This window comes from Chiloscyllium plagiosum, unplaced genomic scaffold (genome assembly GCF_037043375.1).
Source record: "Chiloscyllium plagiosum isolate Xiang-an unplaced genomic scaffold, Cpla_swu_hap1 HiC_scaffold_35, whole genome shotgun sequence".
In the NCBI taxonomy this organism is placed as follows: Eukaryota; Metazoa; Chordata; class Chondrichthyes; order Orectolobiformes; family Hemiscylliidae; genus Chiloscyllium; species Chiloscyllium plagiosum.
This window is the reverse complement of record NW_028270173.1, coordinates 20,361,435-20,388,432: the sequence shown is the minus strand read 5'-3', so window position 1 is coordinate 20,388,432 and position 26,998 is coordinate 20,361,435. Positions and strand designations below refer to the sequence as shown.

Genomic DNA, 26,998 nt, shown 5'->3' with positions numbered 1-26,998 from the left:
TCCACAATAAGCCACTTTGAAATATTTTGGTCAAACCTAATGATGTGACGGACATACCAATCAAGTAGGGAGGTGCTCAGATATGCTGTCGAGAAAGAAGTTATGGGATATTTCAACACAGTGCAAATGTATCAGATGTGAGCACCAGCCCAACATTGGAATTGAAAACAACAGCGGGTCAGACAGCATCCACAGAGAGAGAGAGCAAGCTAATGTTTCAACTCCAGATGTCTCTTCGTCAGACAAATACTGTTACTATCACAAAGGACTTCAGAGACAAGAAGTTAAGGTGCATACATGCAAGGCACTGAGGAAATAACTCAAGTCTGGGGAAGAGTAAAGCTCTCTCTACACCGTCCCAATCAAACACTCCCAGGACAGGGATAGCACAGGGTAAGATACAGTGTAAAGCTCCCTCTACACTGTCCCAATCAAACAGTCCCAGGACAGGGACAGGACGGGGTTAGATACAGAGTAAAGCTCCCTCTACACTATCTCCATCAAACACTCCCAGGATGGGGACAGCACAAGGTTAGATACAGAGTAAAGCTCCCTCTACACTGTCCCACATGAAACCCTCCCAGGACAGGGATAGCATGGGGTCAGATACAAAGTAAAGCTCCCTCTACCGTGTCCTCCATCAAACACTCCCAGGACAGGGACAGCACGGGGTTAGATACAGAGTAAAGCTCCCTCTACACTGTCCCCATCAAACACTCCCAGGACAGTGACAGCACAGGTTTAGATACAGAGTAAAGCTCCCTCTACACTGACCTCATCAAACACTCCCAGGACAGGGACACCACGGAGTTAGATACAGAGTAAAGCTCTCTCTACACTGTCCCCCATCAAACACTCCCAGGACAGGGACAGCACGGGGTTAGATACAGAGTAAAGCTCCCTCTACACTGTCCCCCATCAAACACTCCCAGGATAGGGACAGCACAGGGTTAGAAACAGAGTAAAGCTCCCTCTACACTATCCCCATCAAACACTCCCAGGACAGGGACAGCACAGGTTTAGATACAAAGTAAAGCTCCCTCGACACTGACCTCATCAAACACTCCCAGGACAGAGACAGCACGGGGTTAGATACAGAATAAAGCTCTCTCTACACTGTCCCCCATCAAACACTCCCAGGACAGGGACAACACGGGGTTAGATACAGAGTAAAGCTCTCTCTACACTGTCCCCCATCAAACACTCCCAGGACAGGGACAGCATAGGGTTAGATACAGAGTAAAGCTCCCTCTACACTGTCCCCCATCAAACACTCCCAGGACAGGGACAGCACAGGGTTAGATATAGAGTAAAGCTCCCTCTACACTGTCCCCATCAAACACTCCCAGGACAGGGACAGCACGGGGTTAGATACAGAGTAAAGCTGCCTCTACACTGTCCCCATCAAACACTCCCAGGACAGGGACAGCACGGGGTTAGATACAGAGTAAAGCTCTCTCTACACTGTCCCCCATCAAACACTCCCAGGACAGGGACAGCATAGGGTTAGATACAGAGTAAAGCTCCCTCTACACTGTCCCCCATCAAACACTCCCAGGACAGGGACAGCACAGGGTTAGATATAGAGTAAAGCTCCCTCTACACTGTCCCCATCAAACACTCCCAGGACAGGGGCAGCACGGGGTTAGATACAGAGTAAAGCTGCCTCTACACTGTCCCCATCAAACACTCCCAGGACAGGGACAGCACGGGGTTAGATACCGAGTAAAGCTTCCTCTGCACTGTTGAAGAAAATATTATGCAAAAATGTAGAACAGTGCCCTCTAGTTGTCCTTTTCTGGCAAATATTTTCATTTCTCATTTTGACGTCATTGAAATTTGTAACTTAATGCAAAGTGGAGTCAGTTCTGTCCTGTAGGCCATGTCCATGTCTGTGTGTGCGTGTGCCTGTGTCTGTGAGTGTGATTTTGTGTGTGTGTGTGTTTGTGTGTGTGTGTGTTTGTGTGTTTCTGTGTGTGCTTGTGTGTGTGTCTGTGTGTTTGTGTGTGTGAATGTGTATGTGTGTGTGTGTGTTTGTGTGTCTGTGTGTCTGTGTGTTTGTGTGTGTGTATGTGTGTGTGTTTGTGTGTCTGTGTGTTTGTGTGTGTGAATGTGTATGTGTGTGTGTGTGTGTGTGTGTTTGTGTGTCTGTGTGTTTGTGTGTGTGTATGTGTGTGTGTTTGTGTGTCTGTGTGTTTGTGTGTGTGAATGTGTATGTGTGTGTGAGTGTGTGTGTGTGTTTGTGTGTGTGTGTTTGTGTGTGTGTGTTTGTAATTGGTTGTGTGTGTCATAGAGTCATTGAGATGTACAGCACAGATAAAGGTCCACTCATTCATGCCAACCAGATATCCTAAATTAATCTGGGCCCATTTGCCAGCATTTGACCCCAATCCCTCTGAACCCTTCCCATTCATATACCCAACCAAATGCCTTTTAAATGCTGTAATTGTACCAGCCTCCACCACTTCCTCTGGCAGCTCATTCCATTCACGTACCACCCTCTGTGTGAAAAAGTTGCCCCTTAGGTCCCTTTTATATCTTTCCCCTCTCACCCAAAACCTACTCTCTCTAGTTTTGGACTCCCCAACCATGGGGGCAAGACCTTGGCTATTCACCCTCATAATTGTACAAACCTCTATAAGGTCACCCCTCAACCTCCTATGCTCAGTGGGTAATAGTTCCAGCCTATTCAGCCTTTCCTTATTGCTCCAACCCTGGCAACATCCTTGTAAATCTTTTCTGAACCCTTTCAAGTTTCACAACATCCTTCCGATAGGAAGGAGACCAGAATTGCACGCAGTGTTCCAACAGTGGCCTAACCAATGTCCTGTACAGCCACAACATGACCTCCCAACTCCTGTACTCAATACTCTGACCAATAAAGGAAAGCATACCAAATGCCTTCTTCACTATCCTATCTACCTGTGACTCCACTTTCAAGGTATGAACCTGCACTCCAAGGTCTCTTTGTTCAGCAACACTCCCTAGGGCCTTACCATTAAGTGTATAAGCTAAGATTTGCTTTCCCAAAATGCAGCACCTCGCATTTATCTGAATTAAACTCCATCAGCCACTTCTCAGCCCATTGGCCCATCTGGTCCAGATCCTGTTGTAATCTGAGGTAACCCTCTTCGCTGTCCACTCCACCTCCAATTGTGGTGTCATCTGCAAACTTACAAACTGTACCTCTTATGCTTGCATCCAAATCATTTATATAAATGATGGAAAACAGTGGACCCAGCACTGATCTTTGTAGCACTCCACTGGTCACAGGCCTCCAGTCTGACAAACAGCCCTCCACCCTCTGTCTTCTACCTTTGAGCGAGTTCTGTATCCAAATGGCTCGTTCTCCCTGTATTTTGTGAGATCTAACCTTGCTAATCAGTCTCCCATGGGGAACCTTGTCGAACACCTTACTGAAGTCTATATAGGTCACATCTACTCCTCTGCCCTCATCAATCCTCTTTGTTACTTCTTCAAAAAACTCAATCAAGTTTATGAGATATGATTTCCCACGCACAAAGTCATGTTGACTATCCCGAATCAGTTCTTGCCTTTTCAAATACATGTACATCCTGTCCATCAGGATTCCCTCCAACAACTTGCCCACCACCAAGGTCAGGTTCACCGGTCTATAGTTCCCTGGCTTGTCTTTACCACCCTTCTTAAACAGTGGCACCATGTTTGCCAACCTCCAGTCTTCCGGCACCTCACCTGTGACTATCAATGATCGAAATATCTCAGCAAGAGGCCCAGCAATCACTTCTCTAGCTTCCCACAGAGTTCTCGGGTACACCTGATCAGGTCCTGGGGATTTATCCACCTTCATGTGTTTTAAGACATCCAGCTCTTGCTGCTCTGTAAAATGGACATTTTTTAGCATGTTGGTATTTATTTCCCAAAGTTCTGAACCTTCCATATCCTTCTCCACAGTAAACACTGATGCAAAACACTCATTTACTAGCTCGCACATATGGTGAGGTTCCACACATAAGCTGCCTTGTTGATCTTTAAAGGGGTGTGAACGTGCATGTGTGTGTATGTGTGCATGCACGTGTGTGTGTGTGAGAGAGAGTCAGAGAGAGAGACCTGTGTGTTTGTGTGTGTGTCTGTGTGCATATGCGTGTGCCTGTGCATGTGTGTGTGTATATGTGTATGTGTGTCTGTGAGTGAGAGAGAGAGAGACTGTGTTTCGGTGTGCTTGTGTGTGTCTGTGTCTGTGTCTGTGTGTGTGTGTCTGTATGTGTATCTGCATGTGTGTGTGCGAGTGTGTCTGTGAGTGAGAGAGAGAGAGTGAGCATGTGTGTGAGAGAGACAGAGAGAGAGAGTCTATGTGTTTATATGCGTGTGTGTGTTTTCATGCGTGTGCCTGTGCGTGTGCGTGTGTGTCTGTGAGTGAGAGAGAGAGATCGAGAGTGTGTGTATGTGTGTGCGAGAGAGACACAAAGCCTGTGTGTTTGTGTGCGTGTATGTGAGAAAGAGAGAGCGCATGTGTGTGTGTGTGAGAGAGAGAGAGCTTGTGTGTTTGTGTGTGTGTGAGAAAGCCTGTGTCCGTGTGAGAGCCTGTGTGTGTATGTTGTGTGTGTGTGCGAGAGCCTGCATATGTGTGTGTGTGTGAGAGCCTGTGTGTGTATGTTGTTGTGTGTATGTTGTTGTGTGTGCGAGAGCCTGCATATGTGTATGTGTGTGTATGAGAGCCTATATATAAAGAAATATATATAATATATGTGTGTGTGTGTGTTTGTGCGTCTGTGTCTCTGTAGGAGTAGCATTCCCCTTCTCCAAAACACTGTTGAGGAAACCGTTGATTTGAGGATAGAGGGGTAAAGGAGTCTTCACATAAAAAAAACGATTGGGGAAGCAGTCCCTCCCAGCACAGAGGGTGTCAGGTTGAATTTAGGCCTCACCACTCTCAGAGCTTGCCTTGAACCGAGAGTGTTCCACCTTGGAGACAGAGTCTCAGCTGTTGGGCAGTATCCAAGGAGTCATGGCACCTTCAGCTTCAGAATCCAGCTAGTGGGAAATCGCCAAGAAACCAACCCTCCCTCCCCCCCCCCCATTCAAAGCCCCCTCCTCCAAGTGACAGCCGTCAACATCTCAAGTGTGCCTTATATTCTTTATTTTCAAACCATCCTGTTTCAGAGATGCATGGAGTAGGTGGGACTGCAACCAACTCTCACTCTGCGCCGGGGAGGCACCACCTTTGACCTTCCTTTGCCTGTCCCTTTCTGAGTCCCCCTCAACCTCACAAATACAAATGGAACAGCTTCAGAATCTCTGCCTCGGCCGTTTCCAGGCTGGGTAGCGGCAGAGCGAAGGGGTAGAGTTTCTCTTGGAAGCGATGGAAGAAGGTGTAGAGATGGGACATGTCAGAAGCGCTGTAGAAGGACAGCTGACCCTCACCGTAGTCCAGGTAGAGCCCCAGCCTGTCGGGCCTGCCCTCGGAGCAGCACAGGGAGCCGGCACTATCCCGGGCGCCGTCAGCCGCGTGCACCTTCCCGTTCCACAGCCGCACCGTCCAGAAGCCGTTGGCGGGGGTCAGCGGCACGTCGTCGTGCCTGCTCGCCATCTCACTAGCCACCCCGACGATCCAGCCGGCCATGCCGTCCACGTCCAGCTCCCAGTAATGCCGGCCCCAGGCGAAACCCACCCCCCCCAGCACCGCGGCGTGGAAGCTGAACCGCTTGGCGCTCTCCGGCAGCTGCTTGAACCTGGAGCGGCGCTTCACCATGGTGTGGTCCTTGGACAGCACTAGGCCGGGGTTGGCTGTGTCCGGGTCGAAGGTCACGGCAGCTGGCACTGGGGGCACACACACGAACACAGGACAGAGACACGTCAGTAACAGTGAGAGAGTTTAACGCTACATGTAAAAGGTACGCCATGAGGATAGGGAGAGGTGCTCCACTCGATGGGTTATGGGGTCGTGAAATTAGTTAGGAACAGGAGTTGGCTATTCAGCCCCTCCAGCCTGTTCCACCATTCACCAAGGTCATGGCTGACCTGTGCCTAACTCCATCTACCTGCCTCTGGACCATATCCCTCAGTGCCTTTGAGCACTGCACCTTGATCAATCCAACAAGCCCAATGGAGCGTGTTCCCAATGGAGCGTGTTCCCAATGGAACGTGTTCCCAATGGAGCGTGTTCCCAATGGAGCGTGTTCCCAATGGAGCGTGTTCCCAATGGAGCGTGCTTTATAGCATTATAACGTACAGGCCATGGCAGATAATCTCGGCACAGTAATGGTGCCCTACACACACACACACACACACACACAGACACTCATACACAGACGCACAGTCGGCTACATGCACGCACACAAATACAGACATACACACTCAGACACAGACACACACTGGCTGACAGACAGACACGCACACACACACGCGCACACAGATACTCACAGTCGGCTACACGCATTCACAAAGATACAGACATACACAGACACACACACACTCAGACACAAGACATACACTGACAGACAGACACACACAGATACTCACAGTCAGCTACACGCATTCACAGAGACACAGACATACTCATACAGACACACACACTCAGACACAGACATACACAGACAGACAGACATACGCACACACAGATACTCACAGTCAGCTACACAGACATACTCACACACACACACACTCAGACACAGACACGCACTGACAGACACACATACACAGATATTCACAGTCAGCTTCACACTCATACAGACATACTCTCTCACACACACACACTCAGACACAGACACGCACGCCGACACACAACAAACTGATAATGGCCAAATGATCTGTTTCCAATGAAAGCAAAACATTTCAGATGCTGTGGATCAAATACTGGAGAAACTGAGCAGGTCTGGCAGCATCTGTGGAGAGAGAAACAGAGTTCACCTGAAACAGGCTGCCCATGGGGTGGAGGAGTGGTGGGGGGGGGGGGAGGGAAGGTGGAGCAGGGTGTGGAAGAACAGGTAATGAATGATCTGAGATGGAAATTCATGAAAGTATCCTGCAGAGTGATATGTGGGCATGTGATGGCTGATGGGACTGGTTTGATTGATACAGGGAAATGGCATGGATTTGATGGGCCAAATGGCTTTTCTTCTGTGCTGTGAAGACCCTGCATCGCTCTTTGATGCATGTTAGTGGTTTGTTTATGTTCACCTGAGGTATGGGAGGGTTGGAGAGGAGGGGTGGTGATCTTCGATGGTCTGAAAAAAGGTACCTTTGTCCCCATACAGCGCTGCTCAAAGGCTCTGGACTCGGAGCGAAACCCAAAATCCTCCGAGGCAGAGGCCAGAGTGCCACTGAGTGGGGGCTGGGCGGTTGTATGTCAAAGGTGATAAAGTAGGTTCAATGGGTTCCTAGAGAGTTCAAAGGGGTTTGGAATCCAGTGGATATATGGGCAGACACGAGATACCATGGAAACAGATGGGCTTTTGATCCTACCCCTCTATACTGAATGCAACTTTATTTTTATTAGTTAAGCGTCGAGTGGGCTTCCTGTCTTATATTTAACTTCACTTAACTGGACATAACACTGTAGGATTGCACTGGCATTTACAACGCTCGGTATTAAATAGAAATACACCTGCGTCACAATGCGACAGACATTCGTTTGCCCTGAGGCTCTTTTTATAAACTTCAGCTCAGAGTAAACCACTTAAACCTGCAAGACGATGGTGTCGAGCTGAGTTTGACGTGGCGTGCTCGCTACGTGAGCGGTGCCCCGGGAATCCACAAGACCAGAGGAGTTACGTACCTGGGCTGACTACGCTCAGCATCTGTTTCCACGCTGCGTACTGAAGAGGGCCCTTATACTCCCCCAAACTCAGCTCAGGAGGCTGCAGGATCGGCTCATTGTGTAAATCAGTCCTGAAAAAGGCAGCAACACGATTGGGTAAGTCATCGTTGCAACATCTCCTCACAACTGGAATTGTATTTCAATGAAAGCGCAGAGCCTTTTATTTATATTATTCAATCGTGGTGATGGAGGTATCACTAGCTATGTGGTGATGTAGTCGCTTTAACAAGGCTATGGTGTCTTTGGGTGTTTTTTCAAGAGGGGTTGTAAAGGCAGAGGTGCTGAAATGTCTGGAAATGTCTCCTTTAAACAATGGCAGGGGAGTGGCCAGTTCTCCCAGTTCAGGCATTTCTTTCCAGTTTGCTTTAGTTGTAGCAGGCAGTCAGATGCTGCTAAAGTACAAACAAGGTTGCATGCTTCAGCAGATGACTCTTGACTGGCTTCTGTCTCTGAAATCCTTCTTTCCTGTAAGGACGCATGTTTGTTTAGATTCCTTACTTCGGCCCAACCAGTCCACACCAACCCTCCAAAGAGTAACCCACTCAGACCTATTTCCCCTCTGACTAATGCGCCTAACACTATGGGCAACATAGAATGGACAATTCACCCTGACCTGCACATCTTTGGACTGTGGGAGGAAACCAGAGCAAACCCACGCAAACCCGGAGAGAATGTGCAAACTCCACTCAGACAGTCGCCCGAGGCTGGAATCGAACCTGGGTCCCTGGTGCTGCGAGGCAGCAGCGTTAACCACTGAGCCACCGTGCTGCCCATTTGGATTTACCTTTCCACCAAGGGGTGTGTTTACGGGATGTTACTGGACTGTAACAGCTCCTTAGTTAAGTCGGTGTATCGGGTCAGTTAAGTTTTCCAATGGTTAAGTCATTCGAAATGTGGTTTTCTTTTGTACGTGTTTCCACTGTAGTATTTGAATAAATTCTGTTTTGCTTAAAGCTGAGTGGTTTGTCCAGCTGCATCACACCTGGAATATCCACTTCACATCTGCCTTTAACATGAGAAAAAGTTAGATGTGGGCTATCTTCTTAAAATATTTTGAGGGGAGGGGGTCTGCCCTGGTCCATAACAGCTGCCCCATATCCAAATGCCCTTGGAGTGATTGGCTTCCTAGAACTGTTTCAGAGGGCAGTTAAGAGTCAAATACATTGCTGTAGGCGCGGAGTCACATGTCAGACAGGCAAGGATAACAGGTTTCCCTCCCTGAAGGACATTGGAGCCATAGAGTCCCTACAGTGTCAAAGCAGGCCATTCAGCCCATCAAGTTCACACTGACCCTGTGAAAAGCATCCCTACCCAGACCCATCCTCCTACGCTATTCCCGTAACCTTGCATTTCCCATAATCCGCTCTGGGCACTATGGGTAATTTTAATGGCCACCCCACCTGACCTGCACATCTTTGGACTGTGGGAGGAAGCGGGAGCACCCGAAGGAAACCCATGGGGACAACACGCAGACCCTACACAGACAGTCACCCAGTGGTGGAAGGGAACCCAGGTCCCTGGCACCGTGAGGCAGCGGCACTGCCCACTGAGCCAGCACGCCGCCCCGGGCTTTACTGAGCAAGATTTCCCTTTTAGGAAACACCAGTTATCATTACACAAGCTTTCTGCCCACTCCACTTTCATTGATTTCACGTTTGAGCGCCTGCGATGAGAGGATTCGAACCTTTGTCCCCAGAACATTAAAAACCAAAACAAAAAGGACTGCAGACACTGGAAATCTGAAACGAAAACCAAAGTTGCTGGAAAAGTTGCTGTGGAGAGAAAGCAGAGTGAACATTTCACGTCTCGATCTGATGGCCGCTCGGAAAAGGTGGTGTATGTGCTGAAAGGGTGGTATGTGCGGGTGAGGGTGGTGTGGGGAGAGGGTGGTGTTTGGTAAAGAAATGACTGATAGATGGAAATGGAGCTGAAAGAGAGAGACCGGAGGCTGGTTAGACAATGGAAAGGATAGTGATGAGCCAGGGAGCTAAAAAAGCTGCTAGTACAAACCATTAGGGGGATGACGTTGTGCTGAAAGCAGTGCATGTTGGGGTGGCACGGTGGCTCAGTGGTTAGCAATACTGCTGCACCAGAGCCTGGGTTCAGTGCCACCCTCGGGCAACTGTCTGAAAGGTTTAAACATTCCCCCTGTGCCTGCATGCATTTCCTTTGGGTGCTCCAGTCTCCTCCTAGGTTAGATGGATCGGCCATGCTGAATTATGCCATATTCTCCAGGGATGTGCAGGCTGGGTGGATTAGCCATGGGAAATGCAGAGTTTTGTGGGACGGAGTGGGTCTGGATGGGATGTTCTTTGGAGGGTCAGTGTGGCCTCTATGGGCTGAATGGCCTGTTTTCTACATTGTTGGGATTCTATGTCCTAATTGGGCATGGGGGTAGTAAACGACATGAAAGAAGCTTTCCCATGTGGGTTCCCAAGTGGAAAATGAGCTGCTGCCTGGGATTCTGACCCAGCGACAGTAAAGGAGTGGCAATATATTTCCAAGTCGGGATGGTGAGTGGCTTGGAGGGGAACTTGGAGGTGGTGGTGTTCCCATGTATCTGCTGCCCTCTTCCTAGATGGAAGTGGTTGAGAGTCTAGAAGGTGCTGTCTAAGGAACTTTGGTGAATTTATGCAGTGCACCTTGTAGATGATACACAATGTTGCCACTGAGCACCAGTGGTAGATGTAGTGGATGTTTGTGGATCACACAATTGCTTTGTCCTGGATGGTGTCAAACTTCATGGATTGTTGGAGCTGTACCCATCCAGGTAAGTGCAGAGTATTCCATCATACTCCTAACTTGAGCCTTGTAGATGGTGGGTAGACTCTGGGGAGTCGGGTGGTGAGTCACTCACTGCAGTGTTCCTAGCCTCTGACCTCCTCCCTAAGGTACACGCACTAACACATGCGCACACACACACACACACAAATATACACACACACTAACACAAACACACAAATACACATACACAGTAACACACACATACACACACACAGATACACACATACAGTAACACACACATACACATACACAATAACATGCACACACTAACACACATACACAAACACAAAAATGCACAAACACACTAACACACATACAGTAACACACACATATACACACACTCAAATACACATACACAGTCCTGATGAAGGGCTTTTGCCCGAAACGTCGATTTTGCTGCTCATCGGATGCTGCCTGAATTGCTGTGCTCTTCCAGCACCACTGATCCAGAATCTGGTTTCCAGCATCTGCAGTCATTGTTTTTACCTTGTTTTTACCACACATACACAGTAACATGCGCACACACACACAAATACACACACACTAACACACATACACAAACACTCAAATACACATACACAGTAACATGCACACACACACACAAATACACACACTAACACACATACACAAACACTCAAATACACATACACAGTAACATGCACACACACACACAAATACACACACACTAACACACATACACAAACACTCAAATACACATACACAGTAACATGCACACACACACACAAATACACACACACTAACACACATACACAAACACTCAAATACACATACACAGTAACATGCACACACACACACAAATACACACACTAACACACATACACAAACACTCAAATACACATACACAGTAACATGCACACACACACACAAATACACACACTAACACACATACACAAACACTCAAATACACATACACAGTAACATGCACACACACACAAATACACACACTAACACACATACACAAACACTCAAATACACATACACAGTAACATGCACACACACACACACAAATACACACACTAACACACATACACAAACACTCAAATACACATACACAGTAACATGTGCACACACACACAAATACACACACTAACACACATACACAAACACTCAAATACACATACACAGTAACATGCACACACACACACAAATACACACACTAACACACATACACAAACACTCAAATACACATACACAGTAACATGCGCACACACACACAAATACACACACACTAACACACATACACAAACACACAAATACACACACATACAGTAACACACACATACACACAAATACACATACACAGTAACACACACATACACACAGACAAATACACACATACAGTAACACACACATATACACACACACAAATATGCATATATAGTAACATGCGCACACACAAATACACACACTAACACACACATACACAAACACACAAATACACATACACACTAACACACACATACACAAACACACAAATACACATACACACTAACACACATACACACACACACAAATTCACATACACAATAACACACTAACACACAAATACACATACACAATAACACATACATACACAAACACACAAATACACATACTCAATAACACATACATACACAAACACACAAATACACATACACAATAACACACTAACACACAAATACACATACACAAATACACATACACAATAACACACAAATACACATACGCAATAACACATACATACAGAAACACACAAATACACATACACAATAACACACTAACACGCAAATACACATACACAATAACACATACATACACAAACACACAAATACACATACACAATAACACACTAACACACAAATACACATACACAAATACACATACACAATAACACACAAATACACATACGCAATAACACATACATACAGAAACACACAAATACACATACACAATAACACATACATACACAAACACACAAATACACATACTCAATAACACACTAACACACAAATACACACACACAAAGATACAGTTATGGACACTCTTGTAGTTGAAATGGAGGGATGTTTTATGCAGTTACCTACCTTTGAAGAATACTCTTGGTATCCTATATACATAAAAACAACACAATTAATAAACTGTTCACAGCAGTAAGGAAAGAAAATGGCCACAATTAGATATTTACTGATGTTTACAGCACGGCTCCAGCTGTGGAGATTCAGGGATTGCTTTGGGAACTTAGATTAGATTAGATTACATTACAGTGTGGAAACAGGCCCTTCGGCCCAACAAGTCCACACCGACCCGCCGAAGCGCAACCCACCCATACCCCTACATTACCCATACCTAACACTACGGGCAATTTAGCATGGCCAATTCACCTGACCTGCACATCTTTGGACTGTGGAAGGAAACCCACGCAGACACGGGGAGAATGTGCAAACTCCACACAGTCAGTCGCCTGAGGCGGGAATTGAACCCGGGTCTCAGGCGCTGTGAGGCAGCAGTGCTAACCACTGCGCCACCGTGCTGCTTCAGACAGTGATTGTACCATTCAAATCTTTAGTATGTGCACAACTACTCTCACCCAGCCTCCAGAGCAAGGGCGTGGAGACAATACGAACCAACTGAGAGAAGCAGACAAGGAGTCAAAGCACCTCAAGCAGCACTGCGTGAGTATCAGCCAAACTCTGTGAATACCACTGTAGTGATTGTAACAAGGTCAGCCAGGGGATACCTCATAGAGTATGAGTTCCCTGCTTAGACCAGGGTAACAGCCCCAGTCAGGGAGTCCTGGCTGACAGATATAAACAGGACTGTCAGAGATTCTGTTCACTCTGGGAGCCTGCTCTGAGGGAGCTGGGTCAGTGTCACCGTGTGTAAATAGAGAGGGACTTTGTGACGGGGTATCAGCCTCAGTGGAGTGTTTTTCGGTAGCAACGACATGAAAGAATGGCCCAGAAGGAATTCGCTCGTAACAATCGCCTTTGAGTCGGGGTAATCATTTCTGGCGTCCTGCCACTATTTGCAGAGGCTTGACTCATTCGATCCTGCTGTCAAAGTCGAGACCAAGTATGTGGAAAGAATGTGTTATTTGTTTCCGGGCAAACTGTATTGAAAAGCAATGAGTCATTCTCCTGACAGCTTGTGGACCTGCAACTTTTTCAGTTATCAGGAGCCTGACTTTCCCTGAGGCACCAAATACAAAAACCTTGCAAGAGTTGACAGATTTAGTTAAAGGAATATTATGACCTCAAGCCTCCTCTAATGGTGAGATGCTATCGGTTTTACTCTGCAGTTCGAGAACCAGGGAATCTGTGCCGGGATTTCTGAGGCGGTTAAGATGACGAGCAGACGTGTGTGACTTTGATTTCGCCCTTTATGAGTGGCTGAGACACCATTTGGTATATGGGATTAACGATGCAGAAGTGCCCACTCGCTGAAGCCCAACTGGACTTCAGACAGCCACTACAATAGGCTTTGTCATTGGAAAATGCCGAAAGTAGAGATTATGAGTTGTAGGGTTCCAATGGAAGTGGCCACCCTTGCGAAGCCCACTGAGCTTGAGGGGGCATAATGAGCGAAGGCAATTGTATAGCCTCACTCAGCACGTATCCTGTACAGAGGGACTCTAGATCAGCCCCCAGCAAAACTCCAAAACAAATGGATCCAGGCCAGCAAGCCAATGTATTTGCTAGTGGTGTGCAGACACGAGACATCAAAAAGGTCTCCCGAGGCCTAAATGGAGTAAGAGAACTCATATCCAGGAGAGTGCACACCCTGGAGAGTCCACCTACATCTGGTTTAGAACAGTTACATCGCTTAGCGACATCCAAACCAGAACCAATCAAAAGAAACGTCTGGTTAAATGGTCACCCAGCTCTAATGGAGGTTGATACCAGTGTGGTTGTTTCAGTGATCACATTCTTTAATAAAATTTGCTCTGGATTCCAATCCTTAAGTTTGCATAAGGCCTCGCCTAGGCTGACAGCCTATACTGGGGAGCCATTACAGATGACGTGTACAACTTCACTTCCAGTCTCTTAGGAGAAGCAGTCGTTTCAGTTACCACTGATTGGAGTGGAAGGCCCGGGCCCAGGCCTGAGGGGGCAAGAGAAAGATTCACCCTGGTCCGCTCAACATTAGAAAATGTCCTAATTAAATATCCTGAAGATTTGCAGGAAGGCCTGGGGACTATCAGAGGAGCCAAGGGCAGCTTGCGTCGTTGACCAGGAAGCAATTCCCCAATCCTGCAAGGCCCCGCCCAGTACCCCTTGCCTTACGGGCGAAAGTAGAGGCAGAAACCCGGAGGCTGGAGTCATCAAACTGGGCGGGTTTGTGGATGGGGCAGCACTGGTCATACCGACTGTGAAGTCTGACGGGTCGGGTCGCCTTTGTGGGGATTTTAAACAAAGATAAATATCCAATCCCTTGCACAAAGGATTTAAATACAAAGCTGGTGTTGGAAGAGGGGGGTTGTGCTGTCCTTCATGAAGCTGAACATGAGCCACGTGTACCTGGGGTTAGATGAGAATTCCCTGAAGTATGCTATCATTAATACCCAGAAGGCTTTGTACAGGTCTACGAGACTCCCAGTTGGGGTACCATCAGTCTGTGCTGTTTTCCAGAGAACGATGGAGAATGCTTTACAAGGTCTGCCCCATGTCGCCATTTATCTGCATGATGTGCTAATAACAAGGAAGACCAATAAGGAGCAGTCAGATAACTTGGACATAGTCCGTAGACGTTTCTCCAAGGCGGGTGTATTCCAAAGAAGGGAAGAAAATGCGTGCTCCAGGCACCCCCAAGTGACCGACTTGGGCTACAGAGATGGCAAGACCAGGTTACATCTCCTGGAAGATAAAGGGAGGGTGAGCAAAGGAGCCCTGGCCCCCACGTCTGTATCAGAGCTGAGCTCTTTCTTTGGGTTAGTGAGTTATTACGGAAAGTTCACACACAGCCTGGCCTCCATCCAGGCACGATTGTATCAACTCTTTAACAGGGAGTCAGCCTTGGAAATGGTCGCGTAACCAAGTCATAGCTTTCAGGGAAGTGAAGAAACAGCTAGCCTTCTCTGAGTGTTGGTACATTGTGATCCCAAGCGAGACCTGGTGTTGAGATGCAAGGTGTCCCCGTGTAGCATCAAGGTACACTAGCCAAGAGGTGGCCCAATGGAGAGGAACACCCAATAGCATTTGCAACGAGGACGACGGCTAATGTAGCGTGTAAATATGCCCAGATAGAGAAAGCAGGTTTGGCGGTTCATATTTGGAGTCACGAAGGTCCACCAATACCTTTCCAGACATTAATTTGTGATTATAACAGACCACAAACCCCTGCTCATCAACGTAAAGAAGGCAAGGCAGTGCTGCACATAGAATCCCATCAAGTCCACACTGACCCTCCGAAGAGTAACCCACCCAGACCCATCCCCCTTACCTTATATTTGCTCCTGTATAACGCACCCAACCTACACATCCCTGAACACTATGGGACAATGTAGCATGGCCAATCCACCCTAACCTACACATCCCTGAACACTATGGGACAATTTAGCACGGCCAATCCACCCTAACCTACACATCCCTGAACACTATGGGGCAATTTAGCACGGCCAATCCACCCTAACCTACACATCCCTGAACACTATGGGACAATTTAGCATGGCCAATCCACCCTAACCTACACATCCCTGGACACTATGGGGTGATTTAGCACAGCCAATCCACCCTAACCTACACATCCCTGAACACGAAGGGGAAATTTAGCACGGCCAATCCACCCTAACCTACACATCCCTGAACACTATGGGACAATTTAGCACGGCCAATCCACCCTAACCTACACATCCCTGAACACTATGGGACAATTTCGCACGGCCAATCCACCCTAACCTACACATCCCTGGACACTATGGGACAATTTAGCATGGCCAATCCACCCTAACCGACACATCCCTGAACACTGTGTAATTACCCCCCAACAGCACTGTGTAATTAACCCCCTAACAGCACTGTGTAATTACCCCCCAACAGCTCTGTGTAATTACCCCCTAACAGCACTGTGTAATTACCCCCCAACAGCACTGTGTAATTACCCGCTAACAGCACTGTGTAATTACCCCCCAACAGCACCGTGTAATTACCCCCTAACAGCACTGTGTAAATGCCCTTAAACAGCACTGTGTAATTACCCCCTAACAGCACTGTCTCATTACCCCCTAACAGCACTGTGTAATTACCCCCAATAGCATTGTGTAATTACCCCCTAACAGCATTGTGCAATTACCCCCTAACAGCACTGTGTAATTACCCCTAAAGCATTGTGTAATTACCCCCTAACAGCATTGTGTAATTACCCCCGAACAGCTCTGTGTAATTACCCCCAAATAGCACTGTGTAATTACCCCCTAACAGCACTGTGTAATTACCCCCCAACAGCACTGTCTCATTACCCCCTAACAGCACTGTGTAATTACCCCCAATAGCATTGTGTAATTACCCCCTAACAGCATTGTGCAATTACCCCCTAACAGCTCTGTGTAATTACCCCCAAAAAGCACTGTGTAATTACCCCAACAGACCTGTATAATTACCTCCTAACAGCATTGTGTAATTACTCCCAAACAGCACTGTGTAATTACCCCCTAACAGCTCTGAGTAATTACCCCTGAAAAAACACTGTGTAATTACCCCCTAAGAGCACTGTGTAATTAACCCCTAACAGCTCTGTGTAATTACCCCCGAACACCACTGTGTGATTACCCGTAACAGCTTTGTGTAATTACCCCATAACAGCACTGTGCAAATACCTCCAACAGCACTGTGTAATTAACCCCCAACAGCACTGTGTAATTACCCCATAACAGCACTGTGCAAATACCTCCAACAGCACTGTGTAATTACCCCGAACAGCACTGTGTAATTACCCCCAACAGCACTGTGTAATTACCCCAAACAGCACTGTGTAATTACCCTCAACAGCACTGTGTAATTACCCCTAACAGCACTGTGTAATTAACCGCTAACAGCACTGTGTAATTACCCCCAACAGCACTGTGTAATTACCCCCTAACAGAACTGTGTGATTATCCCCAACAGCACTGTGTAATTACCCCATAACAGCACTGTGTAATTACCCCCAATAGCTCTGTGTGATTACCCCCAACAGCACTGTGTGATTACCCCCAACAGACTGTGTAATTACCTCCTAACAGCACTGTCTAATTACCCACTAACAGCTCTGTGTGAATACCCCCAACAGCACTGTGTAATTAACCCCTAACAGCACTGTGTAATTACCCCTAACAGCACTGTGTAATTACCCTTAACAGCTCTGTGTAATTAACCCCTAACAGCACTGTGTAATTATCCCCCAACAGCACGGTGTGATTACCCCCAACAGCACTGTGTGATTACCCCTAACAGCACTGTGTAATTAACCCCTAACAGCACTGTGTAATTACCCCCTAACAGCACTGTGTAATTACCCTTAACAGCTCTGCGTAATTAACCCCTAACAGCACTGTGTAATTATCCCCCAACAGCACTGTGTAATTCCCCCAACAGCACTGTGTGATTACCCCTAACAGCACTGTGTAATTACCCCCAACAGCACTGTGTGATTACCCCCAACAGCACTGTGTGATTACCCCCAACAGCACTGTGTAATTACACCTGACAGCACTGTGTAATTACCCCCAACAGCACTGTGTGATTACCCCCAACAGCACTGCGTAATTAACCCCTAACAGTACTGTGTAATTACCCCCTAACAGCACTGTGTAATTACCCCCTACAGCACTGTGTAATTAACCCCTAACAGCACTGTGTAATTACCCCCGAACAGCACTGTGTAATTACCCCCAACAGCACTGTGTAATTAACCCCTAAAAGCACTGTGTTATTAACCCCTAACAGCACTGTGTAATTACCCCCTAACAGCACTGTGTAATTATCCCCCAACAGCACTGTGTAATTACCCCTAACAGCACTGTGTAATTACCCCTAACAGCACTGTGTAATTACCCCCTAACAGCTCTGTGTGATTACCCCTAACAGCACTGTGTAATTACCCGCTAACAGCACTGTGTGACTACCCCCAACAGCACTGTGTGATTACCCCCAACAGCACTGTGTGATTACCCCTAACAGCACTGTGTTAATACCCCTAACAGCACTGTGTAATTACCCCCAACAGCACTGTGTGATTACCCCCAACAGTACTGTGTGATTACCCCCTAACAGCACTGTGTAATTACCCCCAACAGCACTGTGTGATTACCCCCAACAGCACTGTGTAATTACCCCTAACAGCACTGTGTAATTACCCCCTAACAGCACTGTGTAATTATCCCCCAACAGCACTGTGTAATTACCCCCAACAGCACTGTGTGATTACCCCCAACAGCACTGTGTGATTACCCCTAACAGCACTGTGTAATTACCCCCTAACAGCACTGTGTAATTATCCCCCAACAGCACTGTGTAATTACCCCCAACAGCACTGTGTGATTACCCCCAACAGCACTGTGTAATTACCCCTAACAGCACTGTGTAATTACCCCCTAACAGCACTGTGTAATTATCCCGCAACAGCACTGTGTAATTACCCCCAACAGCACTGTGTAATTACCCCCTAACAGCACTGTGTAATTACCCCCTAACAGCTCTGTGTGATTACCCCTAACAGCACTGTGTAATTACCCCCAACAGCACTGTGTGATTACCCCCAACAGCTCTGTGTAATTAACCCCTAACAGCACTGTGTAATTACCCCCCAACAGCACTGCGTGATTACTCCCAACAGTACTGTGTAATTACCCCCAACAGCACTGTGTGATTACCCCCTAACAGCACTGTGTAATTACCCCCAACAGCACTGTGTAATTACCCCCAACAGCACTGTGTGATTACCCCTAACAGCACTGTGTAATTACCCCCCAACAGCTCTGTGTAATTATCCCCCTAACAGCACTGTGTAATTACCCCGTAACAGCACTGTGTAATTAACCCCAAACAGCACTGTGTAATTACCCCCAACAGCACTGTGTGATTACCCCCAACAGCTCTGTGTAATTATCCCCCTAACAGCACTGTGTAATTACCCCCTAACAGCACTGTGTAATTACCCCCTAAGAGCACTGTGTAATTAACCCCTTAGAGCACTGTGTAATTACCCCCTAAGAGCACTGTGTAATTATCCCCTAACAGCTCTGTGTAATTACCCCCGAACACCACTGTGTGATTACCCGTAACAGCTCTGTGTAATTACCCCATAACAGCACTGTGCAAATACCTCCAACAGCACTGTGTAATTAACCCCCAACAGCACTGTGTAATTACCCCATAACAGCACTGTGCAAATACCTCCAACAGCACTGTGTAATTACCCCTAACAGCACTGTGTAATTACCCCCAACAGCACTGTGTAATTACCCCATAACATCACTGTGCAAATACCTCCAACAGCACTGTGTAATTAACCCACAACAGCTCTGTGTAATTACCCCATAACAGCACTGTGCAAATACCTCCAACAGCACTGTGTAATTACCCCTAACAGCACTGTGTAATTACCCCCAACAGCACTGTGTAATTACCCCAAACAGCACTGTGTAATTACCCTCAACAGCACTGTGTAATTACCCCTAACAGCACTGTGTAATTAACCCCTAACAGCACTGTGTAATTACCCCCAACAGCACTGTGTAATTACCCCGAACAGCACTGTGTAATTAACCGCTAACAGCACTGTGCTATTACCCCTAACAGCACTGCGTAATTACCCCCTAACAGAACTGTGTGATTACCCCCAACAGCACTGTGTAATTACCCCATAACAGCACTGTATAATTACCCCCAATAGCTCTGTGTGATTACCCCCAACAGCACTGTGTGACTACCCCCAACAGACTGAGTAATTGCCCCCTAACAGCAATGTGTAATTACCCACTAACAGCTCTGTGTGAATACCCCCAACAGCACTGTGTAATTACCCCCTAACAGCACTGTGTAATTACCCCTAACAGCACTGTGTAATTACCCTTAACAGCTCTGTGTAATTAACCCCTAACAGCACTGTGTAATTATCCCCCAACAGCACTGTGTGATTACCCCCAACAGCACTGTGTGATTACCCCTAACAGCACTGTGTAATTACCCCCAACAGCACTGTGTGATTACGCCCAACAGCACTGTGTGATTACCCCCAACAGCACTGTGTAATTACACCCAACAGCACTGTGTGATTACCCCCAACAGCACTGTGTAATTACCCCCGAACAGCTCTGTGTAATTAACCCCTAACAGCACTGTGTAATTACCCCCTAACAGCACTGTGTAATTACCCCTAACAGCACTGTGTAATTACCCCCTAACAGCACTGTGTAATTACCCCCTAACAGCACTGTGTAATTACCCCCAACAGCACTGTGTAATTAACCCCTAACAGCACTGTGTAATTAACCCCTAACAGCACTGTGTAATTACCCCCTAACAGCACTGTGTAATTATCCCCTAACAGCTCTGTGTGATTACCCCTAACAGCACTGTGTAATTACCCCCTAACAGCACTGTGTAATTACCCGCGAACAGCACTGTGTGATTACCCCCAACAGCACTGTGTGATTACCCCCAACAGCACTGTGTGATTACCCCTAACAGCACTGTGTTAATACCCCTAACAGCACTGTGTAATTACCCCCAACAGCACTGTGTGATTACCCCCAACAGCACTGTGTGATTACCCCTAACAGCACTGTGTAATTACCCCCAACAGCACTGTGTGATTACCCCCAACAGCACTGTGTAATTACCCCTAACAGCACTGTGTAATTAACCCCTAACAGCACTGTGTAATTATCCCCCAACAGCACTGTGTAATTACCCCCAACAGCACTGTTTGATTACCCCCAACAGCACTGTGTGATTACCCCTAACAGCACTGTGTAATTACCCCATAACAGCACTGTGTAATTATCCCCCAACAGCACTGTGTAATTACCCCCAACAGCACTGTGTGATTACCCCCAACAGCACTGTGTAATTACCCCTAACAGCACTGTGTAATTACCCCCTAACAGCACTGTGTAATTATCCCGCAACAGCACTGTGTAATTACCCCCAAAAGCACTGTGTAATTACCCCCTAACAGCACTGTGTAATTACCCCCTAACAGCTCTGTGTGATTACCCCTAACAGCACTGTGTAATTACCCCCAACAGCACTGTGTGATTACCCCCAACAGCTCTGTGTAATTAACCCCTAACAGTACTGTGTAATTACCCCCCAACAGCACTGCGTGATTACCCCCAACAGCACTGTGTAATTACCCCCAACAGCACTGTGTGATTACCCCCTAACAGCACTGTGTAATTACCCCCAACAGCACTGTGTAATTACCCCCAACAGCACTGTGTGATTACCCCTAACAGCACTGTGTAATTACCCCCCAACAGCTCTGTGTAATTATCCCACTAACAGCACTGTGTAATTACCCCCTAACAGCACTGTGTAATTACCCCCAACAGCACTGTGTGATTACCCCCAACAGCTCTGTGTAATTATCCCCCTAACAGCACTGTGTAATTACCCCCTAACAGCACTGTGTAATTACCCCCTAAGAGCACTGTGTAATTAACCCCTAAGAGCACTGTGTAATTACCCCCTAAGAGCACTGTGTAATTATCCCCTAACAGCTCTGTGTAATTACCCCCGAACACCACTGTGTGATTACCCGTAACAGCTCTGTGTAATTACCCCATAACAGCACTGTGCAAATACCTCCAACAGCACTGTGTAATTAACCCCCAACAGCACTGTGTAATTACCCCATAACAGCACTGTGCAAATACCTCCAACAGCACTGTGTAATTACCCCGAACAGCACTGTGTAATTACCCCCAACAGCACTGTGTAATTACCCCAAACAGCACTGTGTAATTACCCTCAACAGCACTGTGTAATTACCCCTAACAGCACTGTGTAATTAACCCCTAACAGCACTGTGTAATTACCCCTAACAGCACTGTGTAATTAACCGCTAACAGCACTGTGTAATTACCCCCAACAGCACTGTGTAATTACCCCCTAACAGAACTGTGTGATTATCCCCAACAGCACTGTGTAATTACCCCATAACAGCACTGTGTAATTACCCCCAATAGCTCTGTGTGATTACCCCCAACAGCACTGTGTGATTACCCCCAACAGACTGTGTAATTACCTCCTAACAGCACTGTCTAATTACCCACTAACAGCTCTGTGTGAATACCCCCAACAGCACTGTGTAATTAACCCCTAACAGCACTGTGTAATTACCCCTAACAGCACTGTGTAATTACCCTTAACAGCTCTGTGTAATTAACCCCTAACAGCACTGTGTAATTATCCCCCAACAGCACGGTGTGATTACCCCCAACAGCACTGTGTGATTACCCCTAACAGCACTGTGTAATTAACCCCTAACAGCACTGTGTAATTACCCCCTAACAGCACTGTGTAATTACCCCTAACAGCACTGTGTAATTACCCTTAACAGCTCTGCGTAATTAACCCCTAACAGCACTGTGTAATTATCCCCCAACAGCACTGTGTAATTCCCCCAACAGCACTGTGTGATTACCCCTAACAGCACTGTGTAATTACCCCCAACAGCACTGTGTGATTACCCCCAACAGCACTGTGTGATTACCCCCAACAGCACTGTGTAATTACACCCAACAGCACTGTGTAATTACCCCCAACAGCACTGTGTAATTACCCCCTAACAGCTCTGCATAATTAACCCCTAACAGTACTGTGTAATTACCCCCTAACAGCACTGTGTAATTACCCCCTACAGCACTGTGTAATTAACCCCTAACAGCACTGTGTAATTACCCCCTAACAGCACTGTGTAATTACCCCCAACAGCACTGTGTAATTAACCCCTAAAAGCACTGTGTTATTAACCCCTAACAGCACTGTGTAATTACCCCTAACAGCACTGTGTAATTACCCCCTAACAGCTCTGTGTGATTACCCCTAACAGCACTGTGTAATTACCCGCTAACAGCACTGTGTGATTACCCCCAACAGCACTGTGTGATTACCCCCAACAGCACTGTGTGATTACCCCTAACAGCACTGTGTTAATACCCCTAATAGCACTGTGTAATTACCCCCAACAGCACTGTGTGATTACCCCCAACAGCACTGTGTGATTACCCCTAACAGCACTGTGTTAATACCCCTAACAGCACTGTGTAATTACCCCCAACAGCACTGTGTGATTACCCCCAACAGCACTGTGTGATTACCCCCTAACAGCACTGTGTAATTACCCCCAACAGCACTGTGTGATTACCCCCAACAGCACTGTGTAATTACCCCTAACAGCACTGTGTAATTACCCCCTAACAGCACTGTGTAATTATCCCCCAACAGCACTGTGTAATTACCCCCAACAGCACTGTGTGATTACCCCCAACAGCACTGTGTGATTACCCCTAACAGCACTGTGTAATTACCCCCTAACAGCACTGTGTAATTATCCCCCAACAGCACTGTGTAATTACCCCCAACAGCACTGTGTGATTACCCCCAACAGCACTGTGTAATTACCCCTAACAGCACTGTGTAATTACCCCCTAACAGCACTGTGTAATTATCCCGCAACAGCACTGTGTAATTACCCCCAACAGCACTGTGTAATTACCCCCTAACAGCACTGTGTAATTACCCCCTAACAGCTCTGTGTGATTGCCCCTAACAGCACTGTGTAATTACCCCCAACAGCACTGTGTGATTACCCCCAACAGCTCTGTGTAATTAACCCCTAACAGCACTGTGTAATTACCCCCCAACAGCACTGCGTGATTACTCCCAACAGCACTGTGTAATTACCCCCAACAGCACTGTGTGATTACCCCCTAACAGCACTGTGTAATTACCCCCAACAGCACTGTCTAATTACCCCCAACAGCACTGTGTGATTACCCCTAACAGCACTGTGTAATTACCCCCCAACAGCTCTGTGTAATTATCCCCCTAACAGCACTGTGTAATTACTCCGTAACAGCACTGTGTAATTAACCCCTAACAGCACTGTGTAATTACCCCCAACAGCACTGTGTGATTACCCCCAACAGCTCTGTGTAATTATCCCCCTAACAGCACTGTGTAATTACCCCCTAACAGCACTGTGTAATTACCCCCTAAGAGCACTGTGCAATTAACCCTTTAGAGCACTGTGTAATTACCCCCTAAGAGCACTGTGTAATTATCCCCTAACAGCTCTGTGTAATTACCCCCGAACACCACTGTGTGATTACCCGTAACAGCTCTGTGTAATTACCCCATAACAGCACTGTGCAAATACCTCCAACAGCACTGTGTAATTAACCCCCAACAGCACTGTGTAATTACCCCATAACAGCACTGTGCAAATACCTCCAACAGCACTGTGTAATTACCCCTAACAGCACTGTGTAATTACCCCCAACAGCACTGTGTAATTACCCCATAACAGCACTGTGCAAATACCTCCAACAGCACTGTGTAATTAACCCACAACAGCTCTGTGTAATTACCCCATAACAGCACTGTGCAAATACCTCCAACAGCACTGTGTAATTACCCCTAACAGCACTGTGTAATTACCCCCAACAGCACTGTGTAATTACCCCAAACAGCACTGTGTAATTACCCTCAACAGCACTGTGTAATTACCCCTAACAGCACTGTGTAATTAACCCCTAACAGCACTGTGTAATTACCCCCAACAGCACTGTGTAATTACCCCGAACAGCACTGTGTAATTAACCGCTAACAGCACTGTGCAATTACCCCCAACAGCACTGTGTAATTACCCCCTAACAGAACTGTGTGATTACCCCCAACAGCACTGTGTAATTACCCCATAACAGCACTGTATAATTACCCCCAATAGCTCTGTGTGATTACCCCCAACAGCACTGTGTGATTACCCCCAACAGACTGAGTAATTGCCCCCTAACAGCACTGTGTAATTACCCACTAACAGCTCTGTGTGAATACCCCCAACAGCACTGCGTAATTACCCCCTAACAGCACTGTGTAATTACCCCTAACAGCACTGTGTAATTACCCTTAACAGCTCTGTGTAATTAACCCCTAACAGCACTGTGTAATTATCCCCCAACAGCACTGTGTGATTACCCCCAACAGCACTGTGTGATTACCCCTAACAGCACTGTGTAATTACCCCCAACAGCACTGTGTGATTACGCCCAACAGCACTGTTTGATTACCCCCAACAGCACTGTGTAATTACACCCAACAGCACTGTGTGATTACCCCCAACAGCACTGTGTAATTACCCCCGAACAGCTCTGTGTAATTAACCCCTAACAGCACTGTGTAATTACCCCCTAACAGCACTGTGTAATTACCCCCTACAGCACTGTGTAATTAACCCCTAACAGCACTGTGTAATTACCCCCTAACAGCACTGTGTAATTACCCCCAACAGCACTGTGTAATTAACCCCTAACAGCACTGTGTAATTAACCCCTAACAACACTGTGTAATTACCCCCTAACAGCACTGTGTAATTATCCCCTAACAGCTCTGTGTGATTACCCCTAACAGCACTGTGTAATTACCCCCTAACAGCACTGTGTAATTACCCGCGAACAGCACTGTGTGATTACCCCCAACAGCACTGTGTGATTACCCCCAACAGCACTGTGTGATTACCCCTAACAGCACTGTGTTAATACCCCTAACAGCACTGTGTAATTACCCCCAACAGCACTGTGTGATTACCCCCAACAGCACTGTGTGATTACCCCCTAACAGCACTGTGTAATTACCCCCAACAGCACTGTGTGATTACCCCCAACAGCACTGTGTAATTACCCCTAACAGCACTGTGTAATTACCCCCTAACAGCACTGTGTAATTATCCCCCAACAGCACTGTGTAATTACCCCCAACAGCACTGTTTGATTACCCCCAACAGCACTGTGTGATTACCCCTAACAGCACTGTGTAATTACCCCATAACAGCACTGTGTAATTATCCCCCAACAGCACTGTGTAATTACCCCCAACAGCACTGTGTGATTACCCCCAACAGCACTGTGTAATTACCCCTAACAGCACTGTGTAATTACCCCCTAACACCACTGTGTAATTATCCCGCAACAGCACTGTGTAATTACCCCCAAAAGCACTGTGTAATTACCCCCTAACAGCACTGTGTAATTACCCCCTAACAGCTCTGTGTGATTACCCCTAACAGCACTGTGTAATTACCCCCAACAGCACTGTGTGATTACCCCCAACAGCTCTGTGTAATTAACCCCTAACAGTACTGTGTAATTACCCCCCAACAGCACTGCGTGATTACCCCCAACAGCACTGTGTAATTACCCCCAACAGCACTGTGTGA

General features: G+C 46.9%; 1 protein-coding gene across 1 annotated transcript in view; it reads right to left on the bottom strand.

Annotated features, from left to right (window-relative positions):
* Positions 1-5,102: 5,102 nt before the first annotated feature.
* Positions 5,103-26,998, bottom strand: part of LOC122541399 (zinc-binding protein A33-like) — a 69,444-nt gene continuing 47,548 nt past the window's right edge. The window contains exons 4-6 of the mRNA XM_043678141.2: positions 12,667-12,689; positions 7,757-7,869; positions 5,103-5,799 (exon numbers count right to left, since the gene is read on the bottom strand). Of these exons, the coding sequence (XP_043534076.2) occupies positions 5,246-5,799; positions 7,757-7,869; positions 12,667-12,689 (690 nt within the window). The 3' untranslated portion in view covers positions 5,103-5,245. The remainder of the gene's footprint in view (positions 5,800-7,756; positions 7,870-12,666; positions 12,690-26,998) is intronic.